Here is a 17,782-nt window from a genome sequence, read left to right on the forward strand (position 1 = left end):
ATGAAAATTACACATCTTCACTTGATCAACCTGCTTTGTTTTTTGAAATGCAAAGGGAGGTTTCTGTGGGAACTGGTTTAAATTGAATTCAAAGTGTACACCTTTCCTTTCACGCTTCCTCAGCTTACCCTTAGCCATTTTTTCTTTTTTAATCCATTCTTCCACCATCATCAGCCTCTCTTTCTTTTGGCATTCATCTGTGAAATGCCTGGCATGGGCAAAGGTAATTGGAAGTGACTTTTTTGTCATTCAAACTAAGGAGAGATTGACAGCAATATAAAGGCTCTGTTAAAAAAAATCATTGGTAATTGGTATGATTATACACTTCTGTAGAGCAAGAAGTCAGCAGAGATATGAATTCTCCTTTTCCACAATGCTTTCTACTTTTGATTGGCATTTTCTTGTCTCCAAATGCTTTGCATTGCAGAATTATACATACGTTTATTAAGTCTCATGTAAACTTTCAAACCTCCACACTTAACCACCTGTAGTTTCATTTTAACACAGACATGTAACTCATTGTAACATGTTCCGAAGTATAAACCCAGTGTTATGTGTTGCAGGCAGGATATTTAAATGCCGTAACAGTCAAATAAAGAGGCTATGAAATTAAGAAATTGTGATTAAAAAATGTAATCTTTATGGAAACGATTACAAAAATACCAACAAAAGTTGCACACTTCAGATTTATTAGCTCAGTCTGACCCAGGATTACATTCAAAGACCAAGTAACTACTGCGCTGTAAATCAAGCTGTGCCCAGCAGGAGCAGGATCACAAAGTCAATAGCCTTCAGGGTCAAGGGTCATTGGGAGGAAGCTCAAAATCAGGCAGCTGCTAGTTATATCTTTATCTACACTAAATGACACAGTTGTTATACTAACAGTTGTTTACAATGTAATTTCAAACAATACCAAAAAGTAAATATAATGGCATTCAAGCATGTTTGAATCATCTTTCAATCTCAGTACTGTGTATTTCATCAAAGGTAACATATTTACCTGTTTAAAATGCTTAGATTTGTAGCTGGGCTGGCCTTTACAGTTTGCTCCAGCTGCTCCAAAAAACTGTCTGCAAGAACTCCTAAATTTCACTTGACCAGCCTTATGACTTCCAAGTTATTTCTCCCATGGTTGTATAGCCAAGGGGGCCAAAGCCTATTAAGTAGTTTGCTGGCAGAAATAACACAGGCAGCCTTACTAATGGGGAGGTATTGCTAAGAACTGAAGGAACTGCTGCTTACACTGTGTGTTTCTCTTTGGATACAGTGAATCACTATGGTTATTTCTGAATATCTGTGGAAAGTACCTGCTATAATAAACAGGGTTTTCTGGAGTTTGTTGACTTGCAGTCAAAAGTGATACAATAGAAGCAACAGCAATGACCACACAGGAGGGCAGAGCTGTGACTCAAAGATAGAAAGTAAGAAGCAGTAGCAAAACACATAAAACTTGCGGTAGGAAGCTGAACTTTAGTACTAATCATGAAAAAGACAGGATGCTGTGCTGAGGACAGCAGTTGCAAGGATGTTCAACATGTGTTCGAGTGTGTACATTTTGAAAATGTTACCAATTTATACAATGTTTGCTCTCACTCAATTCATTGAGATCTATTTCATGAACAGAATAATGATGTATCATTGCTATCTATCAAATAACAGCATAAAATTGTCTGTGTAAAGATAGTAAAATACTATACTGGTATAATTAAATAAACTTGACCAAGAAGTATCTTTAATGTTGCCAAAAACATAAAATTTCCTCTATGTTAACAAATAAGAATGCAGATGACTGAGAAGAGTGCGTATGTGTATGTGTCTGTGTATATATGTCCATGTGTGTGCACCCCAGACATCAGGGAGAAAGAAAAGCGGCCTTTTTACTAACGTTGATTGGAAACAGATGTTGGCGAAAGCCAAGACAGCAAAGAAAATGTTTCGGAAAATTCTCAGGGCTCAGCCTTCCCTTTCTGGGCCCTGGCCCAGGCAACCAATCATTGCAGAGCACCCTCTGGTCTTTGGGGTGAACTAAGCACTTCTATTGGATGAAGACGTGAACGTGGGCGTTGGGAGCAGATGTCCTGGGAAAGTTGCTGAATCCCACTCAACTCACAGTAAAAGAAAGCGAAAACATTTGCTTGGTTAACTGGACAGTGACCAAAGCATGTTTTAATCCAGATGAACTCTCAGTGCATGTACAAGCTGACAGTAAATACATTAGCACTGTGTTACAGATTTATACATTTGAAATGGATTGCTTTTCAAGTTGTTATTCATTCAACTGCCTCACAAAAAGAAACTTTAGAAGAATAGTCTGTAAGAAAAATGTCTTTAGGACCTCTAATTCTTTTCTGTCATCTAGTCGGCTCAAATGAATGCGAATGAGAGTTTCCTCGCACTATCATCTCCCCATCCCTTCACACTTCTAAACCTTCAACTGCTCCTTTGCTCCTTTTCACCTCCTAACCTTCACCCTCCTGCATTCAACTTTTTCTATTCCATCTCTCATCTCTGTGTTCGTCTCTGCCCCCAGCCCCCTCTCACTCCATCTTCAGCACCCAGATTCAGTCACAGTCTAGTTCACATATGGCCTCACCTGCACACAAAGCTCCATCTCACTCTTTTATTGTGCCAGTCTATTGCCTATTCACAGCAACGGCACAGCACAAATCAATCATCTTTCCTAATGGAAAGTCCACATTAACATGAGAAGACACTCAATTTCCGTCTCAGAATGCCAGGTCGACTGGTACCTGAGCTCCGGTCGATGAAGATCCAGGGCCCTGCAGGCGCTCTCATTTCGGGTGGGATAGCGAGGTGATGCCGTCAGGTCCAGGGGTGGCACCGGGAGTCAATGGTGTATTAACTGAGGATGTGACAATGGCAATAAAAATGCAAATTGCCATCCAAAGCAGGGGATGGCCTGGATCTGCCCTTCATAAGCCTGCATAATACAGTCAGCACACACCTGCTAAGACATGCGGTTCAACACGTCTCAAACATAACAATACAGTGAGTGAGAGGAAGGGAGCGTGTGCGTCTATCCTCGAGACCATAACACCGGTAACTAAAAGAGTTTTCTTATCACTGTCACTTCTCATTGATTTGTCTAGAAGTCCCCATTATGCACAATTTGTATTGGGTAAGAAAAAAAAAAGTTAATATGCTATTGAACAGCACTGGTCTCTACAAACCTTTTACCATTCTTCAAGTTATTTTTTGTTCTCATGAAAACGACTTCAACATGGTTTAACACCTATTTGACATTTTGAAACCAACATGCTAGACAGCACTCGCCACAATCAAAATAACACCAAAAGAGGAAATGTTTTTTAAAAGACTGATGGGTGATATTTCTAGTAGCTCCAGAGACTTGGGCAGTTCATACCAGGGTGCAGTGAAGCTATTCTGGTGTTATTAGAAAATCTGTTGTATCCTCATTGTTGTTAACTTTGGGCAAATTAATCCATTATGTTTTGTCTGATATATTCCATACTAAGGTTAAAGGCCAAGTGTGTAGGATTCAGCATGATTTACTAGCAAAAACTGTATCTCTGAGTCCAGTTCATTACACACACCCTCAATCATGGGAAGACTCTGATCTGACAGTTGTCCAGATGATAGTTATCAACAGCCTCCACAAGAAGGTTAAGCCATAAAAATGATAGCTGAAAAGGCTGGCTGTTGGTAGAGTGCTGTACTGAAGTAGATTAATGGAAAGTTTAGTGGACAGGAAAGTGTGGTAGCAAAAGGTACACATTGTCTCAAAAAGTTATTTCAAAAAGTTGGGAGAGCTTCACAAAGAGTGCACTAAGCTGGTTTGAGTACATCAAGGCTACTCTTGCATTCCTAATGTTAAGCCACTCCTCAACCAAAGCCACGAGAAGTGTCTCTTTCCACATAAAGATAAAGTTTGCATTTCATCATTTGGAAATCAAGGCCATACAGTCTAGAAGAGGAGAGGAAAGTCACAGAATCCAAGGTGTTTGAAGTCCAGTGTGAAGTTTCTGCATTCTGTGGTGAATTGCATTGCAATGACCAGTGGTGTCAGTTTGCAGTGTTTTATCACGTCCAAAGTCAACATTGTCATCTACAAGTAGATTTTAGATTAACTCGTGCTTCCATCTGCTGACAAGCTTTACGGAGATGCAGATTTCCTTTTTTAGCATTGTTTTGTTAACCATGTTATTACTGTGTTTGACCCAACTAACCTGGCCTGAACTGCCAAGAGGAAGATGAAAGCCACTATGAAAGCAACTTCAATAACACCTTAGCAGTAACACCTCCATAACACACCACACTGGTGCAGTAATTTGTTGTAAAGGAGCATCAATAAATCAATGCATAAATCAACACACCTTTTCATAAGGTAAACATTTCTGTATAAAACTTTGTTGCTTGATCTTGGAAAATATTTGAGATATATGTATTAAAAAAAAACAATAAGTTGAAGTGTAATTATAAATCACCTTCACTTTTCCATGATAGTCTATTTTAGTAGTCAGTAGTCTCTATGACATGGCAAACCTCCATAATCGTTTAGCAGGGTCTTTTTTAGACAATGGTTTTAAGTCTGTTTATGTTAGTGCCTGCATACTATAGTAACACAAGACAGCACAACTTTGAAGGGCAATAGGACATGAATTTGTCCTCTGATAACAGTTTTTTTTTTTCCTTTTGGGCCATAAGGACCCACAGGGACACATTGGTTGTATTTCAACGCTGCGTAATGGAACCACTGAGCTGTTGTCTCGTGCGTCACAGGGATTCTGTTTCAACGAAGAGGATATAATGTTAGGAAGTGAAGATAGATGTAGTTATGTTCTATCCACAGCAGAATTTTAGGTCATTAACATTAAAGATTGAGCTACAGAAGAAATTAAAAGTTGGAAAAGATTTTGGAGTTCAGTTTACAATAACAATCAGTTTAAGGCACTTTATATTTTGAGATAAAGACCCTACAATAATATGTTGAGTGACATATTATATATTCCATATTATATGACATATAATAACATGTAGACACACGCTTTGTCTTCCAGTGTTGGATTTATGGTTGTTCCAGTTCTACTGCTTTCTTCACAGTTCATTTAGATGTTCTAACTGTGTATTCATGTAGTCTAATACGAAAAACTGATAGAGTACAAATACTATAGCATCACCACAACTTGTTCTAGTTCCATTCACAAACTCTGAGGAGTTTGACTGATTAAATGAGCCAAAGGGTGATTTACTTAATCTATTAAAAATTACTATGTTACTTAGGGACCAGACAACATTGCAACATCTGTCACATGCTTGTTATTTAGGATTTGTTGAAATTGATTCTGTAATCTGGCGCAGCAACTATTCTGCCTGTAATTACATTTAGATGCTATGCTGCTCCTTGATTCAAGGCAAAGGGCACATTGTGTGTATGTATTTAAATTTCCATGTATAAGTGTCACATATGTCTCTGCAACTAATCCTAAAATATTTTAGAAAATACTGAATATGGCTATTGATGAGTAAGTAAGCCCTTTAACTGTCTAATCTCTCACTGTTTTGTGTGTGTGTAGGTGTGTGTGTGTGTGTGTGTGTGTGTGTGTGTGTGTGTGTGTGTGTGTCTTGCATTTAAATGTGTACTACTTTAAATCAAAAACAAATCTTGTAATTTAACCAGTTGACATGTTACAGATTTTAGATAATACATACATTGCATTTGCATATATTGCAGTCATTATTATTCATACATTTGTAAATGTAATGATGAAGCAATAGCCTTCGTCTGAACACAAAATGGCTCGACGGTTAATTGCAAGTTACTTTAGAACCTCAAAAAATGGAGAAATGATCTAATATCCTTCCGAGACTGACAGGTGTTACACTTCTCACTTTTCTGTCTCAGTTTTCTGTTTCTCACCTTGAGACACTGCTTAAATCAGTGGAAGGTTTCTTTGAATAAGGCACAAAAGGGGAGAAAGAAGAGTACTGTGTCTGCGTGAGCCAGCTTTGTGTCTCTGGATGAGGAAGAGGTGGGTATGAGTAGTATCATAATGATTTGGATTTCGTTCCAGGTCTCTTGGAACATGCACTGTCTGGTGAAGTATTTTAAAAAGCTGCCTCGTGAATGTGTCTGCTTTGGATCATCAGCCCAGTCAGAGAGAGGGAGGTGGAAGAAGAGAAGACCCACCTGCGTAACCTCAGCTTGTCCTCTGCCAAGAACACAAAACACTGATCCAAGAGAAGAATATGGGTCTAATTTTGTCAGAAGACAGCTCTATCATATCATGAATCTTATCACTTTACATTTTTTGTTTTTACATGGCAGTCTATTGTAAGGAGTACAACTGTCAATATAAAATATACTTGTCTAAATAAATACATTTAAACTCCCTGAAATAATAAAAATAACATATCAAATAAAATAAAAATACAAAAATATGTTTAATGATTATTTTTGTAACTTTAGCTTGTTATAGTGGAGCCAAACAGCTGTGGGCAGCAGGCAACAGCTTTGCATGTTTTTTATCTAGAGTGGAATTTATTAGAAGGGTTGAATGAGCCTCAGTGTGTTGGTTTCATTTTTATGTCACCTCATCAGTGTGCACGAAGCACAATTGTTAAAACTCAGACACACTATGGACGGAACGTATTTCAAAGGGAAACGATACGCCTCCTTTGAAGCACCACAGCAATATGTACAAAGGATGAATGTGTTTGACAAATTTGTACCACTATGACCTTGAGGTTATTACAGAATCAGGTCTTTACTCAAACAATTTTTCTGCGCATCTTTTTTGTTTGTCTTCATTAGTAAATCAAAACTATACGTTAATAAACACATCAGGCATACGCTTTTCGGAGACTTTATTCGATACCCCCATTTGCCTTCAGAACTGGCTGAACTCTTCATGGCATAGATTCAACAAAGTGCTGGAGACATCCCTCAGAGACTTTGGTCCATATTGATATGATAGCATCACACAGCTGTGGATTTGTTGGCTGCACATCCATGATGTGAATCTCCTGTTCTACTACATCCCAGAGATGCTCTACTGGATTGATTGGATGATTGTGTTGGCCATTTGAATGCAGTGAACTCACTGTCATCTTAAAAGAAAGCAGTTTCAGATTATTTAAGCTTTGTGAGATACCATGAAGCAGCCACCAGAAAATGAGCAAAATGTGGTCATAAAGGGATAGACATGCTCAGCAGCAACACTCAGGTAGGTTGAGGTGTTTAAATAATGCTCAGCTGGTGCCTAAAGTGTGCCAGGAAAATATCCCCCATACCATTACACTGCCAGCACCCTGATCATTTGAGGTGAGATTGATCCACATTATTATGCTGTTAATGCCAAGTTGTGATGCTACCATACAAATGTCGCAGCAGGAATAAATTCATCAGAACAGCCGACGCTTTTCCAGTCTTCTACTGTGTGCTATTTTATTGAGCTTATGTGAGTTGTAACCTTAGTTTCTTGTTCTTATTTGACACAAGTGGCACCCAGTGTGGTCTTCTGCTGCTCTAGCTCATATGCTTCAAGTTACAGTATATTATGCATTGAAAGATATTCTTCTGCATGCCTTGGTTATAAACAGTGGTTATTTGATGCTTTCTGAACAATTTGAAGGATTCATTTTCACCGTTCTGTAGAAAAGCCCTGAGATGGTGGTGCAGGGAAAACCCCAGCAGATCAGCATTTTCTGAAAACTTAGACCAGTCCGCCTGTTACATGTTTCATTCAAAGTCACTTAAATCACCTTTCTTCTCCATTCTGATGCTCAGTTGGAACTTCAGCAGGTCAACTTGACCATTTCTACACGCCTAAATACACTGAGTTGCTGCAATGTGATTGGTTAATTAGATGTTCACTTTAACAAGCAGTTCAATAATTGTACCTGATAAAGTGTGTGGGGTATGTACTTTGACATGATTAATAGTTTCTCTTAATTTCACTTCATATTTTACAAAGTGATCTGCAGATGAGTGAAAACTCTAAACTAGGGCTGTTATTTTACTGCCCAGTTATTGTGCAGTATTATCACAGTGACAATAGCACAATATCTGGAAATGCAAACAGCAATATTAATAACACTATGATTCAATTTCATCATTTAGTTGTTGTTTGCTGTTCAAGAACAGTATTGAAGCCAAAGTATGAATATAGGGAGCTGTAAAGAGACTCTGCAAATCAAAGCACGTTACTTATATACATACAATATTTCCATATATTTTATTTTCAATAATGGCATGTAATCCCTACATTTCCCATCCATACTCTCATTGAACTGTGACAAAAATCTATATTTAAACTATATAGAAAAGTGAAGAAAATCACTAAGTAGGCAGATGGTTAACCTTTCATGTGAACTTTCACAATAAAAACACCACACACAGTGATAAAATCTTTCTTCACATATATTTTATAACATTTTGAAGTACATTAAGTACATTTTGGAAATAGAAGCTACAGTTTATAAAACCTTTCCAGCAGAAATCATTGATGGGCCAGCATCAGCCTTTTTACCTCTAGCAGACAGGTCTATTTTCTATATAAAAAATGAATTCAAAAACAAAAACAAAAAGAAATTAGCTACATTATTTTGTCCTGCGCTACCTTTAAATTCCCATGAAAGCACCAGCTGTCTGCATCTCGTCTTTTATAAAATATAAATTATTGAAAAATATTCAAATGCTTGTGAACTAAATACAATAAAAATGATCTCATAACAAAAATACAAAGACACTATAAAATATACAAAAAAACATCCAAAATAACAAGTTTTCCTTCTGAATCCATTCCGAGATATGCATATGCCACAAAATATTGTTAGGTGTACACTTGCCTGACTAGGTTTCATTAATACATAAGACCTGCAGTAGACTGTAGACTCTGACATTTAACAACAGTATAATTTCCTGACAAAGTAAATGTCAAAATATTAACATTTTAGGTAACAGAAATGTTTTCTCCGAGCACATTGATCTTATGAAGCCAACCATACTAACATTATGACGTTTGTGTTGGGAGGAAAAAAGAAAACATTTTTTTAATACAAACAGATAAAAAATAAGTCTTTTAAGCTCACTTTAATACAGAACACTGACATCAGAAAAATACCTGAACAATACCAAAGAAAAAAGAAAAAAAAAGAGAGAAAGAAGATTTTCAAAACACTGGTGTGAACATATGCAATAAAGGAATGAACATACAGTGCAGCTTATTCCTGAACCAACTGTTTAACTTCCAATTCTTTATCTTGGATAAGGAAACACTAAGCCAGTGCTGAATAACAATGGACAAGCTTGTTACCAGTTACACAGTATGAACGTATACATCATCTCTTACCTAAACTCAGCCGGTATCCAAAATCAAAAATGAAAAGAAAAAAAAAAAAACATCAGCAAAGACGTTACTCTTTGTCCTTAAGCTGTGTGCTTTCTGACGTATTAACAAAAGATAAAAGACGACATTTCACGAATACGTGAGAGGTTTCTGGTCCCCATCTCCTAACGTTGTGGGTGCACCGTGGCCAAAGACCTCACATGGGCTTTGGTTATTATTCCTGCTTTGTCTTTTGCTTATTTGTGTAATCTGGGTCTCAGTAAAGCATTATGAAACAGAATCTGTACAAATAGACATCTCAGAAGCTATTTTCATCCATATGGGTAACTTTCAGCTACTGTAAACAATAACATTGTATTCTAATATAATACTCAACTTTGGCATTTCCCATAAGGCTAGTGTACAGCCACTGTTCCCACTGTTTGGGAGGAAACTGTTGCCAATTTGCTTGTAACCAGTCATTCATTTCTGAACTGAATGTAGATAAGTTGCAAAAGAATGTAAAATTGAAATGGAAGCCTCTGCCATCCGTCCTATATTTCTCAAGCAAGTTAACTTGCATCACTTGTATCAACCTGTCGTCATCAGACATCACGAGAGATCACCTACATTATCCACATCACCCATCACCTTCATCTATCCTCTAAAGTTTCAGATTCTCTATAGTCAACATTTATAGTCAGTTTTCCTATTACCTGACCTGCTTTCCTACACTGTACCTTCACACTATACTACCCTTCCTTATGGCCAAAACGTACAACACATTTGAAAGAGAATTATGCAAGATAACATCAGCAAACCAACTTGCAATTTTACTCTCTAGGCAATTAATATGGAAACGTGTCTAAAAGTAAGCTTACATGGGCAGTGAAATGAAATTATGCATTTAATCTGCACATGAAACAGCTCCTCTTACTCCTGAATTTCCCCATATAAGATTGTCTACAGTTTGCTAATACTGGTGGTATATGCAAAAAAAAAAAAAAAATGCACGACTTTCAGTCACAATATGCGTCTCTAACGAGGTGGCAAACATGTACATAAAGGTGAACGTGTCAGTTTCAAAAGCAACGGCTACTTTCAGTTGTCTTTCAGACACTCTTGCTATGAGTAACCTCACCAGGTCTTCACACTCTACAAAGCAAGGGGCCAGTGTCTATAGTGTTGTCTGATAACGCATCAGCACATTTCAGTTGAAAGTTCCTTGAGAACAGACGAGTAAAACTTGGCATCTAATGTTTGGTTCCACTGTAATACCGTCACTGAGAACAATGTGAAAAAATACCCTTTACAACACTTATCCAGAAGATGTACAGCGACTGTTTTGAGAAATCGGCATTAGTATGGTGGCACAAGCATAAACAGCAATTTAAACCAGACACTTTTTTTTCCCTTTTGTTTTTTTTTTTGGTCCTAGCTGAAAAAAGTCTGTCACTGCCAAAGGGAAAAACAGTAAGCATGTATGCAAGTATGAGATTATACCTTCCTCAGTTCAGTTCAGGTTTTTTTGGCAACCGTTTTCTTAGCAGGAACTTTCCGCTTCGTTTAGCCCAACATTTTTATTGTCTCTCTCTCTCTCTCAGTTCTCCCCCACTTTGCTACTTAGTCAGAACAGAACCTGAAATCTACCCGGTAACGCTTTGTCTGCTTTGAGCTGCTAAATGACACCAGTATAAGTCACTCATACACACATACACACATGCGTGCACACACACGCACCTCAAATGCAACAGGGTAAGAATACAGGTTTTAGGCTTCTGCCTTCGGTTTTAAAATTATGGTCTGAGAGACAGGAGCTCAAAGTTGACAAAGACCACAGTTATTTGTTTAAAAAAAACAGCAAAAAAAACCCAAAAACCAAAACAAAACATTTTTGGTCCCCAAAATAATTGGTTTACCAATTCTATTAAACAGTTAAGACCACTTTATGAGCCTCAGTCCAAGTGACTCCTTAACTTTTTGTCTTCACTTCCTTTTTTATTCTTTCATATCTGATTCACTCGTCCGTATCAGGCTTTACATCCAACATTGCATGCAGCTCCTCGGGAGTGTACCCCAGCAGGCTTTTCAAGTCACAGACAAAGCGGTAGACATAGCGTTTCCCAGATGTCTTGTGGATGATATTCTTGTCATAGTAGTAACGCAGGCCACGGCTCAGCTTCTCATAATTCATCTTAGGCTTGTTTTTTCTTTTGCCCCACCTTCGAGCAACCTGAAAAAGCACAGTGAACAAGCCTGTCAAGATGTGCCAGAAACATTAGAATACATACTTTTGTTGAAACTTGCAATTAATTGAGCTACATGGAACAAGCAGCCATCTTGTTCATCTGGCTAACTACTTAAGACCTCCCAGCACGTGTGCTAGATGACCAGTGGGGTCGCAACCTCTCACCTCATCTGGGTCAGAAAGCTTGAACTCCCAGCCGTCGCCTGTCCAGCTGATGAAGGACTGGCAAGACTTGTCGGTCAGTAGCTCCAGAAGAAACTGCCACAGCTGGATGGGGCCACTGCCTGCAGAGCAGATGGGGGTGGAGGGGGAGAAGGTATTCGTTTAAGAAGAAGAGCTATACACACTGAGAGGACACATTGTTGTTTGTGCAGATGCCAGTTGCTGTGGGGATTGATTGAGGTGAGGCTAAGTTCAGAGCAAAAGAGCTCCTGTTGTTGGAAAATGCTCCCAAGTCCCATAGTCTGCTCAACATTTTATCGAACTAAACTAGTATATTTCACATAACAATACGCCGAATCTAGGAGATATATTCCCATCAGTCCATGTGCTATGCAGAATGCGTTGAGGAACAGCACTGTCTGTACAATGTCCTGTCTGTGATAAAAGTCACGGCCAGAAGAAGCACGACACTAAGTACTTATGCTATATATGAAAAGTGTTACATATTCATGCTAATTATTCACTTAATTTGAAAAGAGGAACAAAGTAAAGCTTCTAATCTGGGTCAGACTGAAGTACAGCAGTGGAACTAAATGTCGTCCCAAGCACAGAAGTCCCATTCATCATGTATTCCCTTGTCTGCCAGTTGCCCTGTGCAGTATGTGAATTTAGAGTGAGAGGCTGTGTCTGCAAGAGTTCCACACTGATGAAATCACTATTTTAAAAATAAGAAGGGCTGCATTTAGGCTTCAGCAGCACATCTACTGTACTTGAATAGAGTCTGTTTTAAGAAAGAGAGCAGTTGCCAAGTTCAATGCAAAGTTAAGAGGGTGCATTTTTCCAAGAGTAACATTAAATGAATAAACTAGTAAAACATCATTTCAATGTCAGAGCAAAAAGTGTATTAGAGTTCATGGAAAAAAAAAAGGAGGGAAAGCAGAACAAAGGCGATAAAAAAAAAGCCTGGTTTTGTCTCTGAACTAGATTCACTGCAGTGCACTTTGATCGTGTGGTTTTTTTTTTGTTTGTTTTTTTTTTTTCAGCATACACATGAACCCACCCACTTTTGAGGCTTGCGTGTTGAAATCACACCTGCCAGTGCAGCACACCGCCTAAGCAAAACTGGAGCTAAGCAAAAGTCACCTCTCTCGAGTGCCTCAGAAAACCAAACGTAGCCTTTTTGTAACAAAAACAAAAGCGTTCAGGGAAACAGACGTGTGGGTTGAACAACTCGAAATTTAGAGCCCTCTAAGGCCTTGCAGGGACTGAAGAAGAAGGTGCATGACAGCAGCCATTCCGAGTTTGGAAAATAAGTGGCTCCGCAACATCGGGTGTCACTCATACAGAAAGCTTTGACTCGTGTTCCTGCTGCAGTAACTGTGAGCCCACATAAGGGTAATACCAGAATCTCGTGCTTTCACGCCACAATGTAGGCAACCCTTTTTAAAATATGTTAAAATCTTTTCACAATGGGGCTCACTGAACAAGCATAAGATTGGGGCTCGTCTTCATAACGATAAGTATTGAATCCATGGCAATATGAGTCTAAAACCTATATGGCTATTTAAAGGACGATAATTCAAAGGTGTGGATAAAAAATTTTAAAGGCGAGACCAGCTAATATTGACTGGCGAATTACTATTTTTTACAACGTTGCAATGCAAAAGCCCTCTGTGTGTACGAGCAAATACATGCAATAGTGAGACAGAGAGCGAAATATCATGAGCCAAAATGAGAGTTCGCTATGTTGTAAGGTGGCCTGATGTTATTGCAGACAGAGGTGTAAATGATGAATTGTCGCAGGAAACCACGCAGATGGCAACTGGAGCCTTATCTCCCTGCAGCCTTATCAGGTCCCCTGTCCTCGTTACAAGTGTCACCTGTCACCCCGTGACTTAAACAGGAAGTCGAGCAAGAGCAAGCTGTCGAGCTGTCATAAACACTGTTTTGGAATTGTACAAGAGGTTGTTTCTTTATTTTGAGGGATTTCTTTTTTCCAGATAGAGGTCTCTTTCTCTCTCTTGCTCCCCCGATCCTTTTTTTTCTTCTTCTGTTTTTATTCACCCACCCACACATGCACATGGGCAAACACAAAAATGCTTCCATCTTTGAAAGACCACAACTCTCTTTGCACTACTCTTTAAAATAGCAGGGTCCAGAGCGGCAGTTAGAAGTTTTTGGTTGTTGTTTTTTGTCTTAAAAACTGGAGTGTTGTGGCATTATTACCTTCATGGTTATAGTTTCATAGTCAAAACAAGTCTCTTCTCACATTAGGCCGAAAGCAGCTGCCATGCTTTCCTTACAAGTACACAATTTGGAGTTGAAACATGCAGTACATAAAAAGACAGATTATGAAACTATGCAACTATGACTCGTTTATAATATGTTTACGCCGCGACTGCTTGCAGCCAGTTTGCATTGCCTCTGCTGGTTTAGCGTGCAGGGAGAAAACAGATTTAGATCATTCTAGAGATGCTCTGTGCCTTGGTCTAATCCATTTGGTTATAAATTCATAACTATGTCGTTCCAACATTTCATAAATGACTTATTGTTCTAAAAGTGGCTCTTGAACTAATGACCATACAGCTGACCAATTAACTTGTGCATACCAACTTTGGGGCACTCTGCAGAGATCTGATGTATGCATTGTTTGTGACGTTGGAAAATATGCTTGGATTTCCCCCTTTTTCCAATACTGGCAGTCTTACTGCCATGTGACTGTAATTTAAACAAGACCGAAAAGGTCCCAAACACTCTGTGAAGAGTCGATTCAGCGTCAGCGTTCAACTGTGTCAGTGTTCAGCTGTGTTTACAGTTCAGCTTTAAACTAGAATAACTTGAATTAAACCCCTTTGCAGGGATTTGACTTTTCTCTTCGTATGTTTGGCAATTGACATTAAAAGACAGCTAACTTGAGGCCAAAAAAACAGAGCTATTTATGTCATCTTTCTTGATTCAAATTAACTTAAAAGTTGTATTTATGGCTCAGTGCTGATAAACGGTTAAGAAGTAGCAACAGCAGCAGTTGGGTTTCTTTTTTTTGCACCCTTTTGAAACTAAAAGTCATGCCAGATGCTAAAATAGTGCATTTGCTGCACAAGAGCCTTTAAAATATCTCTCCATCTTACTGAACTTGAAGAACATACATAAAGGAGCTTTTTCAGCATGCATGAGTGAGAAGATGCCTCATGAGATGAAGAGATAATTTTACTCTGCTCTGGTGTTATGTGCAGGGGCAGGCATAATTTCTAAGTTTCACGAGCGTTGCTAGGACGACCTGGAAAAAATAGGTTGAGATGCGGGCTGCCGATAAGAAGAAGGTAGATGAGAAGACAGAAAAGAAGAAGAGAAAAAAAAAGCGAGAGAAAAAGAAGTGAAGTAAAAGGAGGCATGAGTAAAATCTGTTTTATTTCCTGTGATGTGCATAACTTGGGTTGCCTGGGTAAAAGGTGTGCTTTTTTTCCCTTCTTTGGTCTAAAAGTGTTGCATTCAGGCACCACAAGATTTGGCACTTTTGCAGAGCATCAACAAGTTTGTTACACCACATTATACACTGCATTTTGTGCCCTACAGAAGTGTTTATATTAAAATTATATTCACAGAAATCAACAATCGGACTGGTTTTCCATAAACGTCTACCGTTTGCATGCACGCGATCAGAAAAAATACATATAGACCAATATTACTCTTTTACTGTAATGACTGCATATAAATATAAAGTGTGATTTCTAGACATCTTACCTGTGTATCCTGCCAGTGCTGCTGCTGGGATGACGGGTTTGTCCTTGCTGAGGTCTGAGCGCTCCCTCACATAGTCTTTAAAGGTGCCCTTGGGCTTGTGGCCATGCAAGGCAGCGGGGTAGTCTTCTGAGTCAAAGCTGTCATAAGACGGTACCCGCTGCAGGCTGCTAAATGAAGACTGGCTGCTCCAGGACTGGGTCAGTCGGTCGCAGCTCTCATAGCTGTCAATGCTCTCAAACGAGTCCTGGCCACCAAGCTTACCTGGAAGGGAAAGGGCGAAAAAAAATTTAAAAATTGGCAAGAAAGCCATTGTTATGTAGGTAGAAACTCTAAACTCACATTACTGTGATTTCAAACTCTGACATTGTTTGTGGACAAGTTATATGATATTAAAATTTTAGCATTTAGGCCAGTTTGATGATGGCAAAAATCTTAAGATGATTCCCGTCAATGTTGCATTGATGTTGGCATTGCACATTAGTGATTACTCAGTTTTATAGCATTATTCAATTTGTCACAGTCACACACAGGCTATGTTTTTTTAGTCATCCCAAAATGAACCAAGTCTACCACAGCCTGATGGAAAGTGACTTTGGACTTTCGGTAAGAGCCAAAGTTGAACCGATGGAAAAGAAATAAGTGCACTCGCTATATGACACAGATAGATTCTATGACAAATCACTATTACCTCCAAAACTGTCGGATGGCGAAACTTGAACAATAGCAAATAACTCTGAATTAATTGCGAAAACCTTGCTGAGATTTGACAAAAGGGACATTAGCCACACCTTAGAAGTAAATTGTTTTGCTCCTCACTAAGCTATAGCTTATTGCTCTGTACAGTGCCACGTCCCTCCATTTCACACCTCATTTCACTTTCACAACCAGCATTTGGGTTTGATTTTAAATGGAAGACATTCACAGAAATTGCCCTGCTATTTTTGGCCTTGATGACGATAAGAGGAGTCTTTCAGTGGTAAGCCATTAACAAATGACAGATAATGCCATGCCGCTATTGATGCTGAAATCTTCAACTGGTAAAATTGGAGCCACATGTGGATATCAATTGTGCTACAAGATACTTTCCCACGTCGGGAGAGCACAGTTCAATGCGCAAACACTTGGTATGTGTGATGCATGGGGATTGGATCTCAAGCTTTGCAGGCAAATGCTTAAAGCACTGGATGGAGGACTCGTATGGTTTACATGGCACTTGCTAATAATTTATACAGCTGGGGATTTGGGAGAAGAAAAACCCTAGCTTTATGGGTAACGGTCTAAATCATACCGCTAATTCCTCTGTTGTAAACTATTGCTGGGAGAGAAAACAAGCTCGAGCATTCAGAAAAGCAAACAGTTTCATGAGAAAACCCCACGCTAACTGAGGATGACACCTCTATCTCCTTACCCAGAACCCTAAGGTTGCGCCGAAGAAAGGAGGCCAAGAAAAACAAGAAAGAGAAAAAAAATACCTTTTTTTTTAAGGTTACACCACTTGAACAGTTTTACATAAGGGACATGCGGCAAGAACAGAACACATTGTGGCTTTGGTTCGTGTATCGCTCTGACAAAAACAATAGAGTTTTTTTTTCCCCAACCCAGTCTAGAGTGTACAAGTCGGGTTTGCTTGAACCACAAGCCAACCAGAAGGCCTGCTTTTCTTCTCTTCTAATACTTGCACACTGATGTGGCATGACAAGATTCTGGTAGCTTCAGCACAATCACACGCAGGCAGACACCCATAGAAACCTTCAACTTTTACATGCATTCAGACAAACTCAAGCAAGTGCATGTGGTAAGCAGGTAATTAGAGCAAACCTTCTGAGTAAAATGTAAATGCACCACATTTTCACTGCAAAGCTAGTCCCACATTCTTTAATGTCTCCTCAAATCTCAGCCACATACTTATGCATTGTACGATCGCTCACCTCTGCTGAGGCGTCCCACGCACATGTTGTCAGGTGACACCACCTCTTGCTTGACAGAAAAGTAGTCTCCCGGCATGCCGTTGAGGGCCGTGTCCCGGAGGATGACCGCAGCAGGGTATTCACTCTCATATTTGAGGGTCAGCAGTTCTTCTGAGCTGATGGGATGAAGTGTCTGGTAGGACTCTGTGATGAAGCCGGGCTCTGAGTATTCAGAAGGAGGGACACACTGAGCGTGCTCAACACCATAGCCTGGAGCAAACAAAGGGAAATGAGTGTAGATAGAAAGCAGAGAAGGAAGGCAAGCAAGGAGCAACACAGAGGAGGAAGATCGATCTTAAAAGGAGTGGAGTCATTATCCCTCTTGTGCTGAGCCGCCACCGAAGTTCTCGGCACGT

The 17,782-nt window shown here is 39.2% G+C and overlaps 1 protein-coding gene across 2 annotated transcripts in view; it reads right to left on the bottom strand.

Annotated features, from left to right (window-relative positions):
• Positions 1–8,383: 8,383 nt before the first annotated feature.
• ets1 (v-ets avian erythroblastosis virus E26 oncogene homolog 1) overlaps positions 8,384–17,782 on the bottom strand; it is a 35,183-nt gene continuing 25,784 nt past the window's right edge. For both annotated transcript variants that reach the window (XM_004543946.3, XM_004543948.4), the window contains 4 exons: positions 17,388–17,636; positions 15,460–15,720; positions 11,722–11,840; positions 8,384–11,541 (listed from right to left, as the gene is read on the bottom strand). In XM_004543946.3, the coding sequence (XP_004544003.1) occupies positions 11,326–11,541; positions 11,722–11,840; positions 15,460–15,720; positions 17,388–17,636 (845 nt within the window). In that variant the 3' untranslated portion in view covers positions 8,384–11,325. The remainder of the gene's footprint in view (positions 11,542–11,721; positions 11,841–15,459; positions 15,721–17,387; positions 17,637–17,782) is intronic.

Source organism: Maylandia zebra, linkage group LG14 (assembly GCF_041146795.1).
Source record: "Maylandia zebra isolate NMK-2024a linkage group LG14, Mzebra_GT3a, whole genome shotgun sequence".
In the NCBI taxonomy this organism is placed as follows: Eukaryota; Metazoa; Chordata; class Actinopteri; order Cichliformes; family Cichlidae; genus Maylandia; species Maylandia zebra.